The sequence below is a fragment of the Crocodylus siamensis genome, chromosome 1 (assembly GCF_052110815.1).
Source record: "Crocodylus siamensis isolate JL-2025a chromosome 1, ASM5211081v1, whole genome shotgun sequence".
Lineage (NCBI taxonomy): Eukaryota > Metazoa > Chordata > Crocodylia > Crocodylidae > Crocodylus > Crocodylus siamensis.
In genome coordinates this window covers 412,008,589-412,025,260 of record NC_143395.1, presented here as the reverse complement: position 1 = coordinate 412,025,260, position 16,672 = coordinate 412,008,589, and the positions used below count along the sequence as shown (strand labels likewise).

Sequence of the window (16,672 nt, the reverse complement as noted above, 5' to 3'; positions counted from 1 at the left end):
GCCACTGCAGGCACGTGCCTGCATTTCTGGGTTGTCTGTGCAGTTACAAACTGATTCAGCTTAGCCAGGTTAGAATAACCTGAAAAGCTTGAATCAATTCAGGCTCAGGCTTTTTGAATGCCTGTCCCTAGCCTAGAAAAGGCCAGAATTATAGTGGCCTGAACAACTTTAAATGGCAACTGTATTCCTATGTATTAGGACAATCTTTAAATACAAATTCACAGGCTATTTTTCTACCTTACCTCTTCTGGAAGGACAAAATGCAGGGGAATCTGCAGCTTCAGGATTGAGCATGCTCAGTGAAGAGGTGACCTGTGCAGTTATGATCAACATTAGGTCTGCAAGAGGATGCAGCATGCTTAGCTGCTCTCTGGAGATGCTGCCCGTGCTACCCTATACAAAAAGGATCTGTGAAGGGATACTGCCGCAATGCCTTTGCAGGGTTGCCACACAGGGCATGAGGGACTGGGCACGCTCAGCGCAAGTAGACTCCTCTCAGAGCTGCCAGGTACCAGCAAGACCCTACTGAGGGAGGACTCAGTTCTGCCAGACATAGGTGAATTTTTAAAGATACAGCAAAGACAAGTTACCTGCAACCACAGCAAGGCTCTTGAGCAGATTCTGTACTACCCTGAGCCTTGGGCTGTCACCTGCACCTTTGCAAAATAGATACAAAATAGTAGTGAGTCAGAACCGCCACATTTCATGGTGGTGAACAACTACATCAGATGCAAAGTGGAGAAGAACCAGGCCGTATGTGCCTGACTGCACATTACCCTGCTAAGGTGCCAATGTCTGAGACAATTTCAGCCATCTTTTTGGATCCAGCTATTCTGCAAATGTGGCCATATCAGAATCACCAGTTAGAATCAGGATAACTGTTGGCATGTGGCACATACAAGCCTTATCTTTCCCTATGGGCATTAGCTCTGGAAGGCTAGCCAATGTAAATCAACTGTCTCTGACCACTAGCATTATTTCTTCTCGTAGTCTAAACCTGCCATTTTTTTTCTACTTAGTGATCAACCATCAGAAACTGCAGATAGCTCCTTCTACACTACCAGATACGGTTTATTTCTCTAATGGATTCCTTCACTGACAACAGTGGCTCTTCTGTATTTCTACTAGAACCAGAGTTAGCAGGGGTAGAAAATTTTAGAGAAGCCAAGCAAGGAAAGGTAAGGTCATTCTTACTGCTGACAAGATCTTTACATTAGATATGGGAACCATGCTTCAGCCGTACAAAATGGACCATATGCCATTCAACAACTAGGTTATGCATGACAGTGCTTGAAACAGGTTGCCATACCCAGTTCCCAGCACTTTTGCTGCTGGCAGGCTTCTGACTGCACTGTGGATTGGGCTTCAGTGCAGGGCAAGTCAAGCTAAAAGGCAGGTAAGAAAGGCCGGTTAGTATGTGAGGGAACAGTAATTCTTACATTTAAACTTAATGGTCAGTTTCCAAGGAAACTCTGAATATCAGCTCTCCATTCATTTGCAAACAAAGTCATGGTGTGTCACAGTTTATTACATTGGTGCTCCTGCCAAAGTCCAAAGGACCACTCATGGAGCAGATCTGTCCTAAAATGGGCAGTGATGCTATCATCTCATTCTCAGGGAAAAAAGGCCTGGATTTCTTGCTGTTAAACAGGTTGACCTATTAAATCACTTTGGTAGCACAGTTTAACAGCACTTCACTCACAGTTGCAAATATGTATCTCTAGTGGACATTGCATACAACATGCTCATATTTCAAATGACAGAATAAGCTGTAAACATAAAAAATGGATACAAGCAAATATATAGTCCAACAGAAGTGTATGTAGTATTCCTGCAGACAAGGCTTTAAAGGTAATTTCTAATTCATGCTATAAAAGAGAGAGAGGAGAATCACTGAACTCTAACTGAGGAATGTTTCTCACTGTCACTAGACATCCCTAACTGAGCCTATTATTATGACTAGTTACCCCACACAAATGCATGGTATTTAAAAACAGTGAAAGAAAATCCATTATGGGAAATGTTTCCTTCTTTCTCTCTCTGTTTAACTGCAATTAAATTATGTTATTTCACGGTAATTAGTATGAAATAAAAACATGGACTCGAAGAAAACTCCTTTCGCTAGATATTAAGATCTGTAAAATTGATTCCTTCTTAGAGTTCGTGTGCAAAGGTCAATTTGAGCTGTGAAATGAAGATTATAGCAGCACATCTGTGCCACTGTCATAAACGCTGTGCCAGCACTTTTACTGTTGATGGGGTTTCACTCCCCCACCCCCAACGGGGGTTTACAAAAACTATAAAATCTCAATACAAGCAAAATTTACTGATAAGAGCTGGGAACCCATATCCCCATTCCCTTCCTGTGGAAAAAGAAAAGGGAAGTAAATGAAGGCACACCGCTTTCCAAAAAAATCATTATAAACAGTGATGGCTTAAACATGGAAAGAGAGACTTTGATGTTGTGATGCTAACATGTGGTTTCACAATGCAAGCACCAAGTTCAGAAGGATCCAACTGGAAGTACAGCCCAGATCAGCTCTTGATCAATGACAGACTCAACTGTTCTGGTCCATTTTTAAATAGAGGCAGTTTTCCAATGGTTCCATAACCAGAAGAAAAGACAAAACTTTAGTAAAAAGCTCAGCCTAGTTCAGTGTTGAAGTAAAGGCAGAAATTAAAGGCTAAAAGAAAAAAAGCCCCAAAATATACGGAATGGAACAAAGAGGAAATGGAGGGTAATGATTATAAATCCAGAGGTTAAAAAATGCAGAAAACTAATCAGGGGAAATTAAGTACAGTGAGGAAAAATCATGACTGTTTGGACTAAGGACATAAAAAGTTTTTTTTAAGGTTTATTTGGAAGAAAAGAAATCCGGCGAATAGCACAAGCTTGCTATTAGACTGAAGTGGTAATGTGGTTAATATTGCTTCATGAAAGGTAGAAGCATTTAATAACTGTTTTTATTCTGTGTTTGAAAAGAAGCAGGATGATGAAATGCTATTTTATGAGGATGAAGTGGTCCTTTGCAGTTCATGAGTAACTGAAGAAGATATTAAAATTCATCCACAAGGGATGGATACTTTTAAAAATAGGAAGGTTCAAATAACCTGCATCCATCATCCTGAAACAAGCAGGTGATGACGTCTCTGGAATGATGACTTAATTTTTAACAAACCTTGCAATGGCAGGGAATACCCTGGAACCATGGACCACTAGGGCTGTGGTTTAAGTCATCAGAAAATGGTTAAAACCTGGAGCAGAACAGAAGCTCAGTGCACATAAACCAGTTTCAAAATAACTGAAACTGATTTATGATAAACCTCGTTGAATGTAGTATCAGACTTAACTGAGTTGGGTCAAAGTGGTTTATGAAACTTCTATCCCAGACCCCTTCCTGGTTTAAGTTAAATCAGAGTTCCCCAGCATCCCAGCATGCTCTCCTGCCCTGGTCTGGACTGTGTTGTCTGCTCTAGCAGAGAAGGTTTGCAGGGGGCAGGGACTGCCCCCCCTCCCCCAGGCAAACCTTGGCTGAGGTCTGGGGCAAGGGAGGAGGGTAAAACACTCCTTCTCCTGGCTAAACCACACCCCGCCTTACCCCAAGTAGAGCTGCCTTGCCCTGCTAAACTTACAGACTGTTACTTCTGGCTGTGACTGTGGACTACAAATCCCAGAGGCACCTGGAAACAGGAAGAAGAAGTGATGAGCAACCCTGCAGAGTTCAGTTGCTTTGATTTTGGACTGCAAATCCCAGAGACCTCGGGGCAGCAGGAGGAGGAAGTAAATACACAGCCCATGCTGGCTACATGCCAGAGAGCCATGCTCTAGTGTCCCCCCCAGCTTCTGGCCTAAGCCACTGCAGGTATGTGGCTGCATTTGGTGAATCAAAAGTGAGTATGTGTCCAGTTGTTTCTCAATTTAATCTCTGCAGCCTAGACTAACCTGCAACGACTGAATTGATTCAGCCTCTAGCTTTTTGACTGTCTGTGCTAGCCCAGAAGGCTAGAAGTGCACTAATGCTGGGCTGTTTTTCAAAAAGGATAGGCAGAATGATAAGGAAACTAGAGGCTGGTTAATTTACATCTAATGTGGGCAAAATAACTGAAAAGGACTGAATTTCAAAAGAATATATAAAGAATTAAAGGACCAGAATGTAACTAAAGCCAATCTGTATGGTTTATGGAAAACAGGCCTTATCAAACAAACCTTTTTTTATTCTTTGAAAGATGCTTTGACTCGGTTCTGCATGACATTTTGTTTAAAAAACCCAACATTTTAGACTATTGACAGAACACATTACAGAGATTAAGAACTGCCTAGTGAACAGACTCCAAAAACGTTTATCACTAGGGAATCAGCACTGAGTAGGGGTCTTCCTAGTGGCTTGGTACTTGTCCTGATTCTATTCAACATTTAAATCAATGATCTGGAAGAAGATATAAAATTGTGATTGATACAATTAATTTGTGGATGATGCAAACGCTGGCCAAGCGTAAATAATGAGGAGGACAGAGCTGTTCTACAAAGAGCGCTGACTTGCTCCATAAGCTAGGTCCATTTAAACAGAATGCATTTTACTACCACCAAATGCCATTTTATACAGCCAGGCATAAGGAATGTGGACTGCACCCCAGAAAGCGGTGGCTCTGTAAAAGATCTAAGGATTGTAGTGGGCAAGCAACTTGTCCTAAGTACTCTCATCGATTCTGTCACATGCCGGGTTGATGTTGTCCTTGTGTGTATAACCCGAGGAAGAGAGAGCAGGAGAAGAGCAGTGCATTTTGTCTCTGTACAAAATTGGTGAGAATGATATAGGAACACTGCCAGTGCTGAAGTTTATGTTGTAGCAAGGATGTTGAAATATTGGAGAGGGTACAGGAAAGAGCCACAAAAATTATTCCAGGGCCGCAGAAAAAAACTTAGTGAAGGATTTAAATAGCTCAATCTGTTTAGTTTATCAGAGAGAAGATTGAGAAGTGACTTGATTACTGCCTGTAAGTACTTTCATGGGGAGAAAATACCTGGTAGTGAAGGGCTCTTTAATCTAGTGGAGAAAGACATAATGAGGACTAATTGCTGGAAGCTGAAGCCAGGCAAATTCAAATGAGGCACTGGATTAGCCACTGGAATAAACAACTGAGGGAAGTGGAGGAGTCTCGATTTCTTCATGTCTTCCAATCGAGACCAGATGCCTTTTAGAAAGGTAAAAATAACTTGTTGGACTCAGTACAGAGACAACTGGGTGAAATTTTACAGCCTGTGTTATGCAGTAGGTCAGGCTAGATAAGCTAAGGGTCCCTTCTGGCCCTAATCTCTATGAAATGCTGAGAAGCCTGCTGCACATCATCTGAAACTTTCAGTTGACTTCAGCAGGCCCAGAATCATGAGTCCCTTTGAGAGATCCTTTGTCAGTATGCTTCTCAGTGTGGTTTTGAAAGACCGTGAACTATTTTTCCAAGTAAGAATTCAGTGTCCTGGTGCCAGAGATTGCTACCAATTGTTACCATATTATGCCTCCATTTTCATCAAGCTTTTTTTTTTTTTAATGCACTTTTTAAAGTTCCAGTTAAGCAGTTCAAGATGCTTGCATAGAGGGCCCCGCAGAAATACGATGACATGGCCACTATCGATTTCCGGTGAAATTCTTTTGTAAAACCCAGCAGTGAATGTGTACAGCTTTCTTGAGCGTGGAAAATGGAAATCTGAAGAAGCCTAAGTTATTTGCTAATAAATCCCTGGAGCTATAAAATGAACATGCCTTAAAATTATAAAAGTTCAAAATATCTGTAGGTTTTAAATTTGTCTCCAAGTCTGCACACTGGCCATCGTTTACAAGGTATGTGCTTCTAAAGGAAGTCTTTGTAGCTAGTTCTCGTTAGCTTCTGCCAAGAACAGGAGATAATTCTGCTATAATTTTAAGCAATATTTCTGACAAAAGACAGCTCCCCTCCCCTGGTTTATAAATGATTATGCGTTTCCCTCATCCTCTACATTATTAATATCAGGATCTGGGTTAGACTCAAAGGGGGTTTAGAGACATGCTCTGCAAGGCGGGGAAGTTGGGGCACTTTTATTAGTGAGCCACGCTAATTAAAAGCACCCGAGCATCATGTGTGTCAGTGCCCCTGCACGGAAAAGATGGCAGTGGGGCACCTTGAACTAAAGCTTATTTGACGGGCTTTGATTCAAAGCGCCTCACCACCATTTTTCAGCACAGGGATGCTGATACGTGTGATGCTGGAGGCTGCTGTAATGCATTAATTTCTGCGCTCCAGCAGATTTGATTAATCGAGTCTGCTCTGCCGCACTAGCTTTACAGCACATCAGAGCAGCCTCCCTGCATGTGTATAGAAGCCCTAAATGCAGAGAATGATCTATAACCATGTTTGCATGATTAGTTTCCCACTACCCATCTGAATGAATTGATCACCACAAGAATAGCTCTAAAGCAGGATCTTGTATCTTTAACACCTTTATTTGAAAGCTGCAGTTAAATCATTTCAGCTTCCCGTCGCCTGAGCTATAAACGTAACTGTGGCTGCTGTCCAAAGACATAATGCCAAGCCAAAAACACAAAACAAAAAAGAGCTGCTTGCTGTCCTAGAACACAAAAGGCTCCTTCTGGGTCTGGGGATCAAATAAAACCAAATTTCAGTTCTTCTCAGCTCCACAGTGTGCCTAAAGCAGCAGCAGCAGCAGAAGAAAAAAAAATCACGGGCAGAGTAGGAATGGAAATGACTTGCCCTTCCTGAGTTTTGTCCTTCACTTGTTTCTTCTCCCCGATGATTGGTATCTTGCTTACAGGTACAGTACTAAAGTGCAACCTTCTCTGCTCTCTCCTTGCAACTGAGATAGCAATATATTGAACTGCACTTTGGAGAGCTGTAGCTATTTTATACAACTTCAGGGAGGGGGAGGTGGGGAAAAAACCTGAGGCTTGGAAAAGGAGGGAAGGTTAGGGTGATTAACTTGTTCAGTGAAGGTCTGACCAGGGTAAGCTTCTGTTTCCAATTTGCTTCAGGTGACTTGCTCTAGCTTATCCTGCATGTGTAAACCTAACACCCTCATTGCCCTTGATGCTGTTCGTTCACAACAGTAGAGCGTGAATGAGGCTAGCACATGGAAGGGCAGGCCTCAGAAATTCCCGTGGCCCAGACTGTAGGACAAACTAAGGGATTCCTGTGAGCTGCTCCAAATCAAGCCCTTTTCGAGTGACAGTCAATAGGTCCATTTTGATGGCACCTTTCCATCCAGCTGGAGTCCTTTCCGTGCTTCGGATTCCCAACGGTAATGGACGTGAGCAAGATTTGGAGTTCCACACTGAGATTTTCAATGACGGCATTTAACACTGGCTAGCAGGCTTGGCATCCCACAGGCATATCATCTGCTGTTCATCAGATCACTTTCCAGACTGAGGAGGTTTGTTGTTTGTAATCCTTCCTAAGGTCTGGTCCAACTCCTGTTGCAGTTGGGGGCATGGGGAAAGTACAGTGGACTCTATATTGGAGCCTGAAGACTGAGTTTGATTTCCCTGGGTGCATCTACATGTGATATTACTGCAATTCAATAAGCTCCAGTGCAGTTCTCACTGGAGTTTATTGCTCTTGAGTGCAGAGTTTATACATGTCCAGGACTGCAGCCCCACATGGCAGAGGGCCCAGGGAGTCACCCTGCCAGTCCAGAGCTGCTCTCACCAGGCTCAACATGCAGCAGAAGGGCTGGCCAGGGCACAAGGGTGCTCCAGTTCAGGGCTAGCTGGCAGGCAGCTCCTGCACTGTACCACCCTCATGCCCCAGCCAGCCCCGGTCACTATTGGCACTTGCATTGTAGCGAAGAAAATAACTCTGCCACAGGGTAGTACTTGTGTTGGGTAGTACTATCCTATGATGGAGTTAATTAGTTTACTTCAGCCTAATTGGGGCACATATGTAGATGGTGATGCTTTACTGCGGAGCTAATTAGTCAACTGCAGTAAAGTATCTTGTGTAAATGCACCCCCTGGCACCCATTTTGCTGTAAATGGAATAGCTCCTGATGTGTTTGAGAAGAGAGTCAAGCCTATCCTTCTCAGACAAATATTACATGTTGCAATGCATTTTTAAAACTGTTCTTGTAGGTGGTTTCTTGGAAGGTGATTAGATGCTGTGGTGACGGCACCTCTGTGAAAAACTGGAGAGACAATCAGCCGTTTTGGAGGGACTGTCATGGATTATAATGTTTCTTCAGTGCCTAGCACAAAGGAGCCCAACTTGTATGCATGCATAGGGACCATCATTATAAAAATCTCTGTTGAATAACACCCCTTACACTTCAATAGCACCTTTCATCCCTGGATCACTATGTTTTGCATATATCAATTATGTTTTACTCTCTCCATGAAACAATCATGGCATAAACATGTTAATTAAAATGTGCACAGTAACTCATTGACGAAACCAGGAGCAGATCCCAGAAATCCTTGGTGCCTAGTCCCTAGTTCTGAGCATCACATCGCCATTTCTGCATAGTGTGAAGGCTCTGCTAGGCAGGATCTGTTAGCATGACATTTGTGTCCTCCTTAGGCTGAGATGCGATTGAAATAAAGAGAGGCTCCTGTGAACTGAACAGGGAAAAAAGCAAATGCCGACACACACAAAAGCACAAAGGAAAATGAAAAAGTTAATCCTGAACGTAAAATAAAAATGAAAACAGAAAATTAAAGAAACCTGTTAGCAAGGCAACAAATTGGCTTATATTTAGGGTGAGTGAAAGTCTTAATAGTTATAAATTAAAACCTAGTTTTAAATGTAGGCTAAATAAATAGAGTGCAAGCTGAAGAATGAAGCATTACTGACTCCACTTACTGACCTCAGGTGGCACAGAGACACCATGGTAATTGGTGTATTACAACTGCATAGCAAACTAGTTAGAGAGCTAAAAGCTTTGCAGCACTGCTTTAAATTAGGTTTTGTACTCAGCATTGAAGAATCGTGGCAAAATTGAGCTGAAGTTAGCTTTTGGGACAATCTTTCAACAACAAAAAGAGAGACGCCTTATAAACACATCACAGTCCTAGAACAACTCTATTGTCAAAGCCTTTTGCCTGTGGCAAGCATCGCAGCTTTTTAAGTGAAGCTGTGGCTGTAAGGAGTTCAAACAAATGGAGAGCTGAAATGGCAGAGAGAGATCTGACTCCAATCGAATGAGTGCCTGTTTTGGCTCCATAATACATTTTCCATCCCTGGCTTTAATTTGAATCAAATGCTCATCTCTTTTACTGTTTGTGCATTACAACCGCAGCACATGCTTAAATGAGGGAAAATAGCAAGTGTCTAACTACATCAAATTATACTTCCATCTAGCTCGGTATCTGCATCAGGCAGTGGATAATACCTTCTGTTTCAGAAGAAAGAACCTATTCTCCAGTGCTAATTCACTTACAAGCCCTGTTTCTAGTAAGCAGCCGAACAGCTGGTAGGCATGAAAGATCTGGATGACCTACCAGGTCTATTCCATTTCTAATGTTTATAATCTCTGTTGCCACATCCAGATGAGTGCAGCCGTGCGATATGTGGTGCTGCAGACCCATCTGTGGTGCCACACACCACACATGCAGGCGTTCCTTGGGCTGCTACTTTGCAGCGCCGTGTAGTTTTTTGACCCTGGGAGATGCTGGGGTCAAAAAAAACCCATGTGGAAAAGAAGGTGGAGCGGCACACATGGTGGCAGCATGCGATGCCAAAAACCGAAGTCTAGCTGACTGGAGCCACACGCCAGCTGCCGCCCAAGCTCCCAGCTCCAAAAGTGCCACGGATGCAGATTCCTCAGCCCCCAGGTAAGACTGCTGGGGCCTGGACAGTTGCTGGCCCCAGCCTCCGCTACTCCACCTAGGGTAATGTGCCACACACCGGTGGGCACATGGCTTGGGCATGTGCCCACCGCACAATGTGTGCTGCTGCTGCTTGTCCCAGGGAAACCAAACATCCATGCTCAACAGGACGCGGCTTGTGAGGGCAGATTTCTTATTTCCAGGCTGTGGAGTGATAGCACGGCTTCCTTGACAGTCCTCATACCAAATACAAGACTCTGTAGGTTCGTGACCCGAAGGAGAACGCTTTGCGTTCAAAAGTTTGTCTAAACATTATCCCAACTATAAAGTTGGTCCTATAAAAGGTATCAATCCAAAAAATCCTTGCCTTTCACATAACTCCTGCACCATCATGGCTACAACAACACGACCAAGACTCTATAGGCAGAATAGCTTTGAATACTATCTGTCTATCCGAGACCTATCCAAGACCTATTGGCTCCAACCTACGCCTCAAAGTCTACCAATAAGAAGCCCGTACATGGGATTCCCCAAATACTACCTCTTTAGGTTGCACTGAAAAGAGGCTCTTTCCCCTGCAAGCAAAATTGTCCAGACCTTCAGGAAAGGAGGTGATATTTGGCCACCTGTGTCACTTGGCACATGGGTGGAGATCTCCGAATCGATTCGGAGGGTTCTGATTTGATTCGGAGAGATTAAAGGATCCTCTGATTCAGTTTGGATTCAGAGATTCACCCACCGAATTGGGCCGAATCAAATCAGGGACCAAAGCTTTGCACAGCCCTAATAACCATCCCCAGACTGGATTGTGTTAAATTTGGTCTCAACCAAGGCTCTTACCTGGATTAGCTTTTATAACCCCCTGTGTCCTTTAAAAGGGTTAACTGCTTTGCTTTTCTCTCTCCTACCCACCTTGCCTCTCTCAGCAGTGTCCTTTCCATTTCCCTCCCCCTTTTCTTCCCTTTGTATTCTAATCACCACTTTCTATTTAGCAGCTCTGCTTCCTGCAGTCCCTTCACAGCATCTGCTCTCTGCTTATGATAGCTTATGCAGCTCTGATTTAGTTAGTCTATAAGGTGCAAATCTGCCCTGCCTTCTGCCTGACTTCAGACTAACACAGCTAAGTATTTCTCCCTAGAGGTTACCAGCCATTGAAGTTTCTTGGGCGCTTCCTTATTTCCCACTCTTTCTCTTCAGGTCTTTAAATGAAAAAAAACCCCAGTAAGATAGGCCACAGACTATTAAAGATTGTAAAATCTTTAGTAGAATAGTGGGAAAACATTTTGCTGCTCTAAGCCTTAAGTGGAGGATTTACTAAATGCTTCAGATGTGTTTCAAAAATGTTCCTGCGCTGGTTCCTGCAGAAAGCTTCAGAAAAAAACCAGCAGTCTCTTTCTTTTGCTGAGACCAGCAGTCTCTTTCTTTTGCCTGTTCTGTCTTTCTGCCCACCATGGTTGAATCCAGACACCAGGCACAGAAAAGGTACCGACAATAGCAACATCTCTAGTTGACTTCCTCAACTTTTTCCTCTTTTCCCTCTTCAGTGTAAGAAAACTGTGCCTGGAGGTATTCTATAATATAAATGAAGGACTGTGGCTTGGTGGCTACTGTGAATATCCTTCCATTCGAGCATAAACTGCTACACAAGTAAAAGAATAATTAAATGCAAAACCTTGCCATAGATGTGATCCAAAACCTATGTGCTTCAATAAACGTTCTTCCAATGGCTTTGTTCAGCTTTGGATGAAGCCAATGGCCACTAAAGGAACAATTTTCACAGTTACTTTTAACAAATAAGATCAAGGAGCCAAGCTAACAATGTTCAGAAGGCACCATAGGGGCTAGCTTTTGCCACCAGTGGGCATATTTACACAAGCAATTAATGCGCCTGAGTAAAGTCCGGTATAATTTGCACCAGAGTTTATTTCTCGTGGCACAGTCTTTACATGTGCACCCAGGATTGCAGGACATGGAGCTAAGGCAGTGCGGCCCTGGCTGGCAGGGAGCGACGGGGGTCGGCTGGCCAGCCCGGGGCTGCTCCGACCCACCTCAGTGAGCTGCGGAGGGGCTGGCTGGGGCATGAGGCTGCCACAGTGCAGGGCTGGCTGGCTGGCAGACCCTGCACTGTAGCACTTCCGCATCCCAGCCAGTCCCTGTTACCATCTACATGTGCATTATGGCAGAGTAAATAACTCTGCCGTAGGATAATACTTCTGTCAGGCAGTGCTGTCCTACAGAGGAGTTCATTAGTTTACTCTTGCCTAATAGCGCTGGATGTGTAGACATAGATACTTTACTGCGTGGCTAATTAGTTAACTCTGCAGTAAAGCACACATATAAATGCCCCCAGCGTCCAGCAGTCCCTTTGCCATTCAACCAGTCTGAGTGAAATCAACAGGAGAGAATTACAGTCAACCTGAGTTAAGGTCTCTATATAGCCATGCAAACAAATTAACATATATATAAATATCAATGCTCAGAGAATAAATAAGAATTTATTTTGCAAACAGATAAGCACGTTAAAAAATGCTTTGTTACTGAGCACTTTGTAATTTCTGACAGAATACCCCACTTCTTGCCAGGACTCGAGAAATGTACAGTTCTTTTGATTCTTTTTATCTTTTTTTTTTTTCTTTTGGGTTAGGTGATGCAATTCTTATCTGCAATTTGACAGGATGTAGAAAATAATTACAAATGAAAAGGTTATTCATAATTTTTAAATGAGTTAATTAGTAAACCCAGTCAGAGTCACTCATTACAGTAATTAATAATTGATTATACTTGAAATTAAACACAATTTTTCATCAAAATCTAATTAAATATCTGCTTTTTTGCCTGCTGATTAGAACACTGGCTCTGGTTGAGACAGTCTTGGTTAAATATGTTTGTGCTGAGCTGAACCGATTAATTTGATTTTTAATAATTGATAATTCCTTTAGAAATTAGCCATTATGACCCATAATTGCAGCAGTTCAACTTGATCAGCATTCCTGGCATCTTGCCAGCCATATACAATGCCTGGCAAATGCCATGAAATTCATTTGGCAAGGACCTTCACATATTCTATGGACTCAGGAGTGCCTGAAGTAAAATAGGACTTTGGCTTTCTTCAAAACTTTGTAAAGGTTTTTAAGCAGAAGTATATTAAGGGGCAAGCCAGTACCAGGTGCTACTTGTGATACATCAAACTGCACATATATCCACAGTCATAATTAATGGACACCCACGTTCTAAGCGACTTATGCAGCGATTCCCCTGACACGCAGCGATAACGTCCAGTTGAACCCTGTTCAGCGCACCAGGATAAATGAGACAGGCTGACCCAGGCATTAGTAGTAAATGATGAAATTTGGCTGCACATTCTATCAAGCTGCTACTGATTTAATACTGCTAAATTAATCATTTTTGCTCCTCTTCTCGTCCTTACAAAAGTGACCAACGCGGTACGAGGCAGCAGTGGAAACGAATCAGTCATTAAAGAAACGCACATCAAGGGAACACGGTAAAAGCGATCCTTTGTGGCAGCAATAATTATACACGTGCGAAATGAATGTGAGAAATCTTGCAATGCAGGCTATGATTTTCTGGTTCTAACTGCAACATTTTATAGATCATTAACCTACAGGAAGTTACTGTAAAATCAAAGAAAATGGCTCACTTGTGCCATGTGAAACAGGCTCTTTCACCTGTGGTTACAGCCATGAGGCAGGATAACAGGAGTTTGTATTGCTGCCAATTTAAAAGAGGCTTCTAGCAATGAATCTTTATAACCTGAATGCCAGGTTTACCGGCAAAATGGGGAGAAAAATGAATGGTTACACCTCAGCCTTGTAAGCTAAGGAATATTCTTTTCACCTTTGATAGTTGGTTTCTCCTTATAATAAGCACTAGAAACCTTTGGAAACCCAGGAAACTAACTGCACACAAGCCAAAAAAAATAAAATAATAAAACTGCCAGTGCTGCATTAGCACCACAGAACTGTATTTAAAGTAAATTCTTCCCCCTTCCCCTTCGAAGATCCTGAGGAATCAAATCCAGAACTGTTTGCTCAGTTCAAGTTCTCATCCTTCACCTGTCGTTCCATTAATTTCAACGGGATTACTCACACCACAAAGGGCTTGTCTACACGACAAAGCCGCTGCTGCTATAGCTATAATTATATAGCTATGTCAGCAGAGCCCCCTGCCATAAATGCAGCTCACTCTGACAGAAGGTTTTTGCTGCTGGTGTAGCTGCACCATCTCCCCGAATGGTGAATAAATAAGGGGTTTTGCCGACACAGCCATTTCGGCCAGGAGGTGTTATTTTTTCACATCTCGAGGTGACAGAACAGCACCGTGCAGCATGGGCCTGGCTTCTGCCAAACAAGATTTAGCTTCAGAGTAAGCAGTGGAGTAAGGGCACAGGTTGTATTTCAGGGTTTGGATTTTGACCCTCTTTCCATTGAAGGTGAAAGAAGGAAGCTCACACTGACTGTGACAGAAGCATGCTTAGGTTGCTTTTTTAACAAGGAGACAATGTAGGACTTGCTTCGCCTAGCTATATTCTCCCCACAAGAAAAGTAACCGATGGTCTTTAGAAACAGCACAGCATATGGAACAGGTTTGTCTCATGTTCCGCACCAGTGGGAGAGTCTACACGAGACGTTTACTGCGGAGTCGCCTAATTAGCTAAGCAGTACATGTGTCAGCATCTACATGTGCAGGGCAATTAGGCTAGAGTAAACTAATAAACTCCACAGCAGGATAGTACATGTAAATACAAGTACTATCCTCCTGCAGAGTTTTTTACTCTGTAACATTGCATGTGTAGACACTGATGGGGCTGGCTGGGGCATGAGAGTACTTCAGCCTAGGGTCTACACCCACACTGGAGCACCCTCATGCCCTCCGCAGCATATTGAGCCAGTACGGAGCAGCCCCAGGCTGGCAGGCTGATCCCTGGTGCTCTGACCCAGCTCGATGTGCTGCGTTGCCAAGCGCACATGCATCGAGGAGCAATAAACTCCGGAGTTTACTGCTTCACTTTAACTGCACATGCAGATGTATCACATTAATTGCACAGGTAGGTGCATTTATTGCACATGTAGCTGCATTTCTTGCTTCACAGTAATTGCACATGTAGATGCATTTATTGCACATGTAGATGCATTTCTTGTTTCACAGTAATTGCACATGTAGATGCATCACATTAATTGCACAGGTAGATGCATTTCTTGCTTCACATTAATTGCACATGTGGATGCATTTATTGCACATGTAGATGCATTTCTTGTTTCACAGTAATTGCACATGTAGATGCATCACATTAATTGCACAGGTAGATGCATTTCTTGCTTCACATTAATTGCACATGTGGATGCATTTATTGCACATGTAGATGCATTTCTTGTTTCACAGTAATTGCACATGTAGATGCATCACATTAATTGCACAGGTAGATGCATTTCTTGCTTCACATTAATTGCACATGTAGATGCATCCACTGCAAAGCACAAGAGGTCCAATTCTGCTCCCTGTGACCACCCGGCATCTCCACTGAAATCAGCGGCCTTACGCAGGCATAACCAAGAGGCCTTATGTGTTGGTGACTACAAGTGTCACTGCCTGGGCACTGCAGTTTCCAAACGATTGCACCGCAGGGGGCTCAGAACAGAGGAAAGAAAGGAGGAATCAGCTTACCGATAAAATATGCCAGCAGGATCACCAGGGTGACTGAGATGATAATGGCACTCAGAGCGGCACATTTCCAGTTACAGTACTTATAGGGCTTCTTCAGGTTAAAGGCAGGCCTAGAGAAGGTACTTCTGGGAAGGGGCCTAGGGGGAGGTGAGTACACAGTGCTGGACGTCAGGGGGTATCCTGGTGACGTTGTACAAAAGAGGGGCGAGGTGCCTCCAGGTTTAAACAGGAAGTGCCTGAGGGAAGAAAAACAAAGAAGCAGGTGACTCCTCCCCAGAATCAACGCCAAGGGAGAATTCAGAGCATAGTCATGGCGGCGGCTGCCGGGGCAAGGAAAACAGCTTCACACAATGCTTTCTAAATACATGGACTGCATGCACAGAAGGGAAGAAGAAAAGAAAAGAAAAGAACAGACAAGTCACACAGAGTCAGGAGAAACATCACAGTGTCAACGAATACCACAGAGAAGCCTTCAGCGGCAAGAGCCGTCTCCCTAAGAAGCTGACACCACGGTGAAATGAGACATCCCCAATACAGCTGGGGTGGACCTGGCATGCCAGCAGTACTGCAGCAGCTCTCGTCTTGCTCCTACCAAACATCTGAGGGGATTTGAATGAGAGCAGTGTGAGAGGGCAGAGACACCCGAACATTGCCCAAATGTACTGATCGCAGCATGAGAGGCTCTTTTGCTTTGATTCACTAAGCGGGCATGGGGAAAAGGTCTTTGCACAAGCTGCAGTGGCACTTGTTTTTCCACTGCGGCAGCATTAATGCGGTGGCCACATTTTGGCCCCTATATTTGACATACGGCTTGAGAGAGAGCGTGTCTACATGTCGCCCCACAGCAACATAGCGATGCGCCAGTCGCTGTATGACATGCTACAGCAACGTAACGATCACGTGTGTCATGCGTATTTATGATCACCAGCGATGTTGCTGTAGCGGTGCATTCCCCGGGTCTAGCGAACGTGCTCCTACGCCAACATAGCAGCAAAATGCACCCATGTGCTGCGCATATGGTGCAGTAACCACCCATACTGCACCATGCTTTAGTACTTCCAAAAGGAAGTACTAAAGCATGGTGCCGTAGCAATGTTGCTGTAAGGCAACGCGTAGACACACGCAGAGAACAAAGCACCTAGTGCAAGCCTTGTTAGTCAGAGGGAGGAATCCCATTGACT

General features: G+C 43.6%; 1 protein-coding gene across 4 annotated transcripts in view; it reads right to left on the bottom strand.

Moving 5' to 3' along the window:
* The window catches only part of TENM4 (teneurin transmembrane protein 4), a 757,738-nt gene that overhangs the window by 213,883 nt on the left and 527,183 nt on the right, over positions 1 to 16,672 (bottom strand). For all 4 annotated transcript variants that reach the window (XM_090030685.1, XM_090030687.1, XM_090030688.1 and 1 more), the window contains one exon: positions 15,492 to 15,727. In XM_090030685.1, the coding sequence (XP_089886811.1) occupies positions 15,492 to 15,727 (236 nt within the window). The remainder of the gene's footprint in view (positions 1 to 15,491; positions 15,728 to 16,672) is intronic.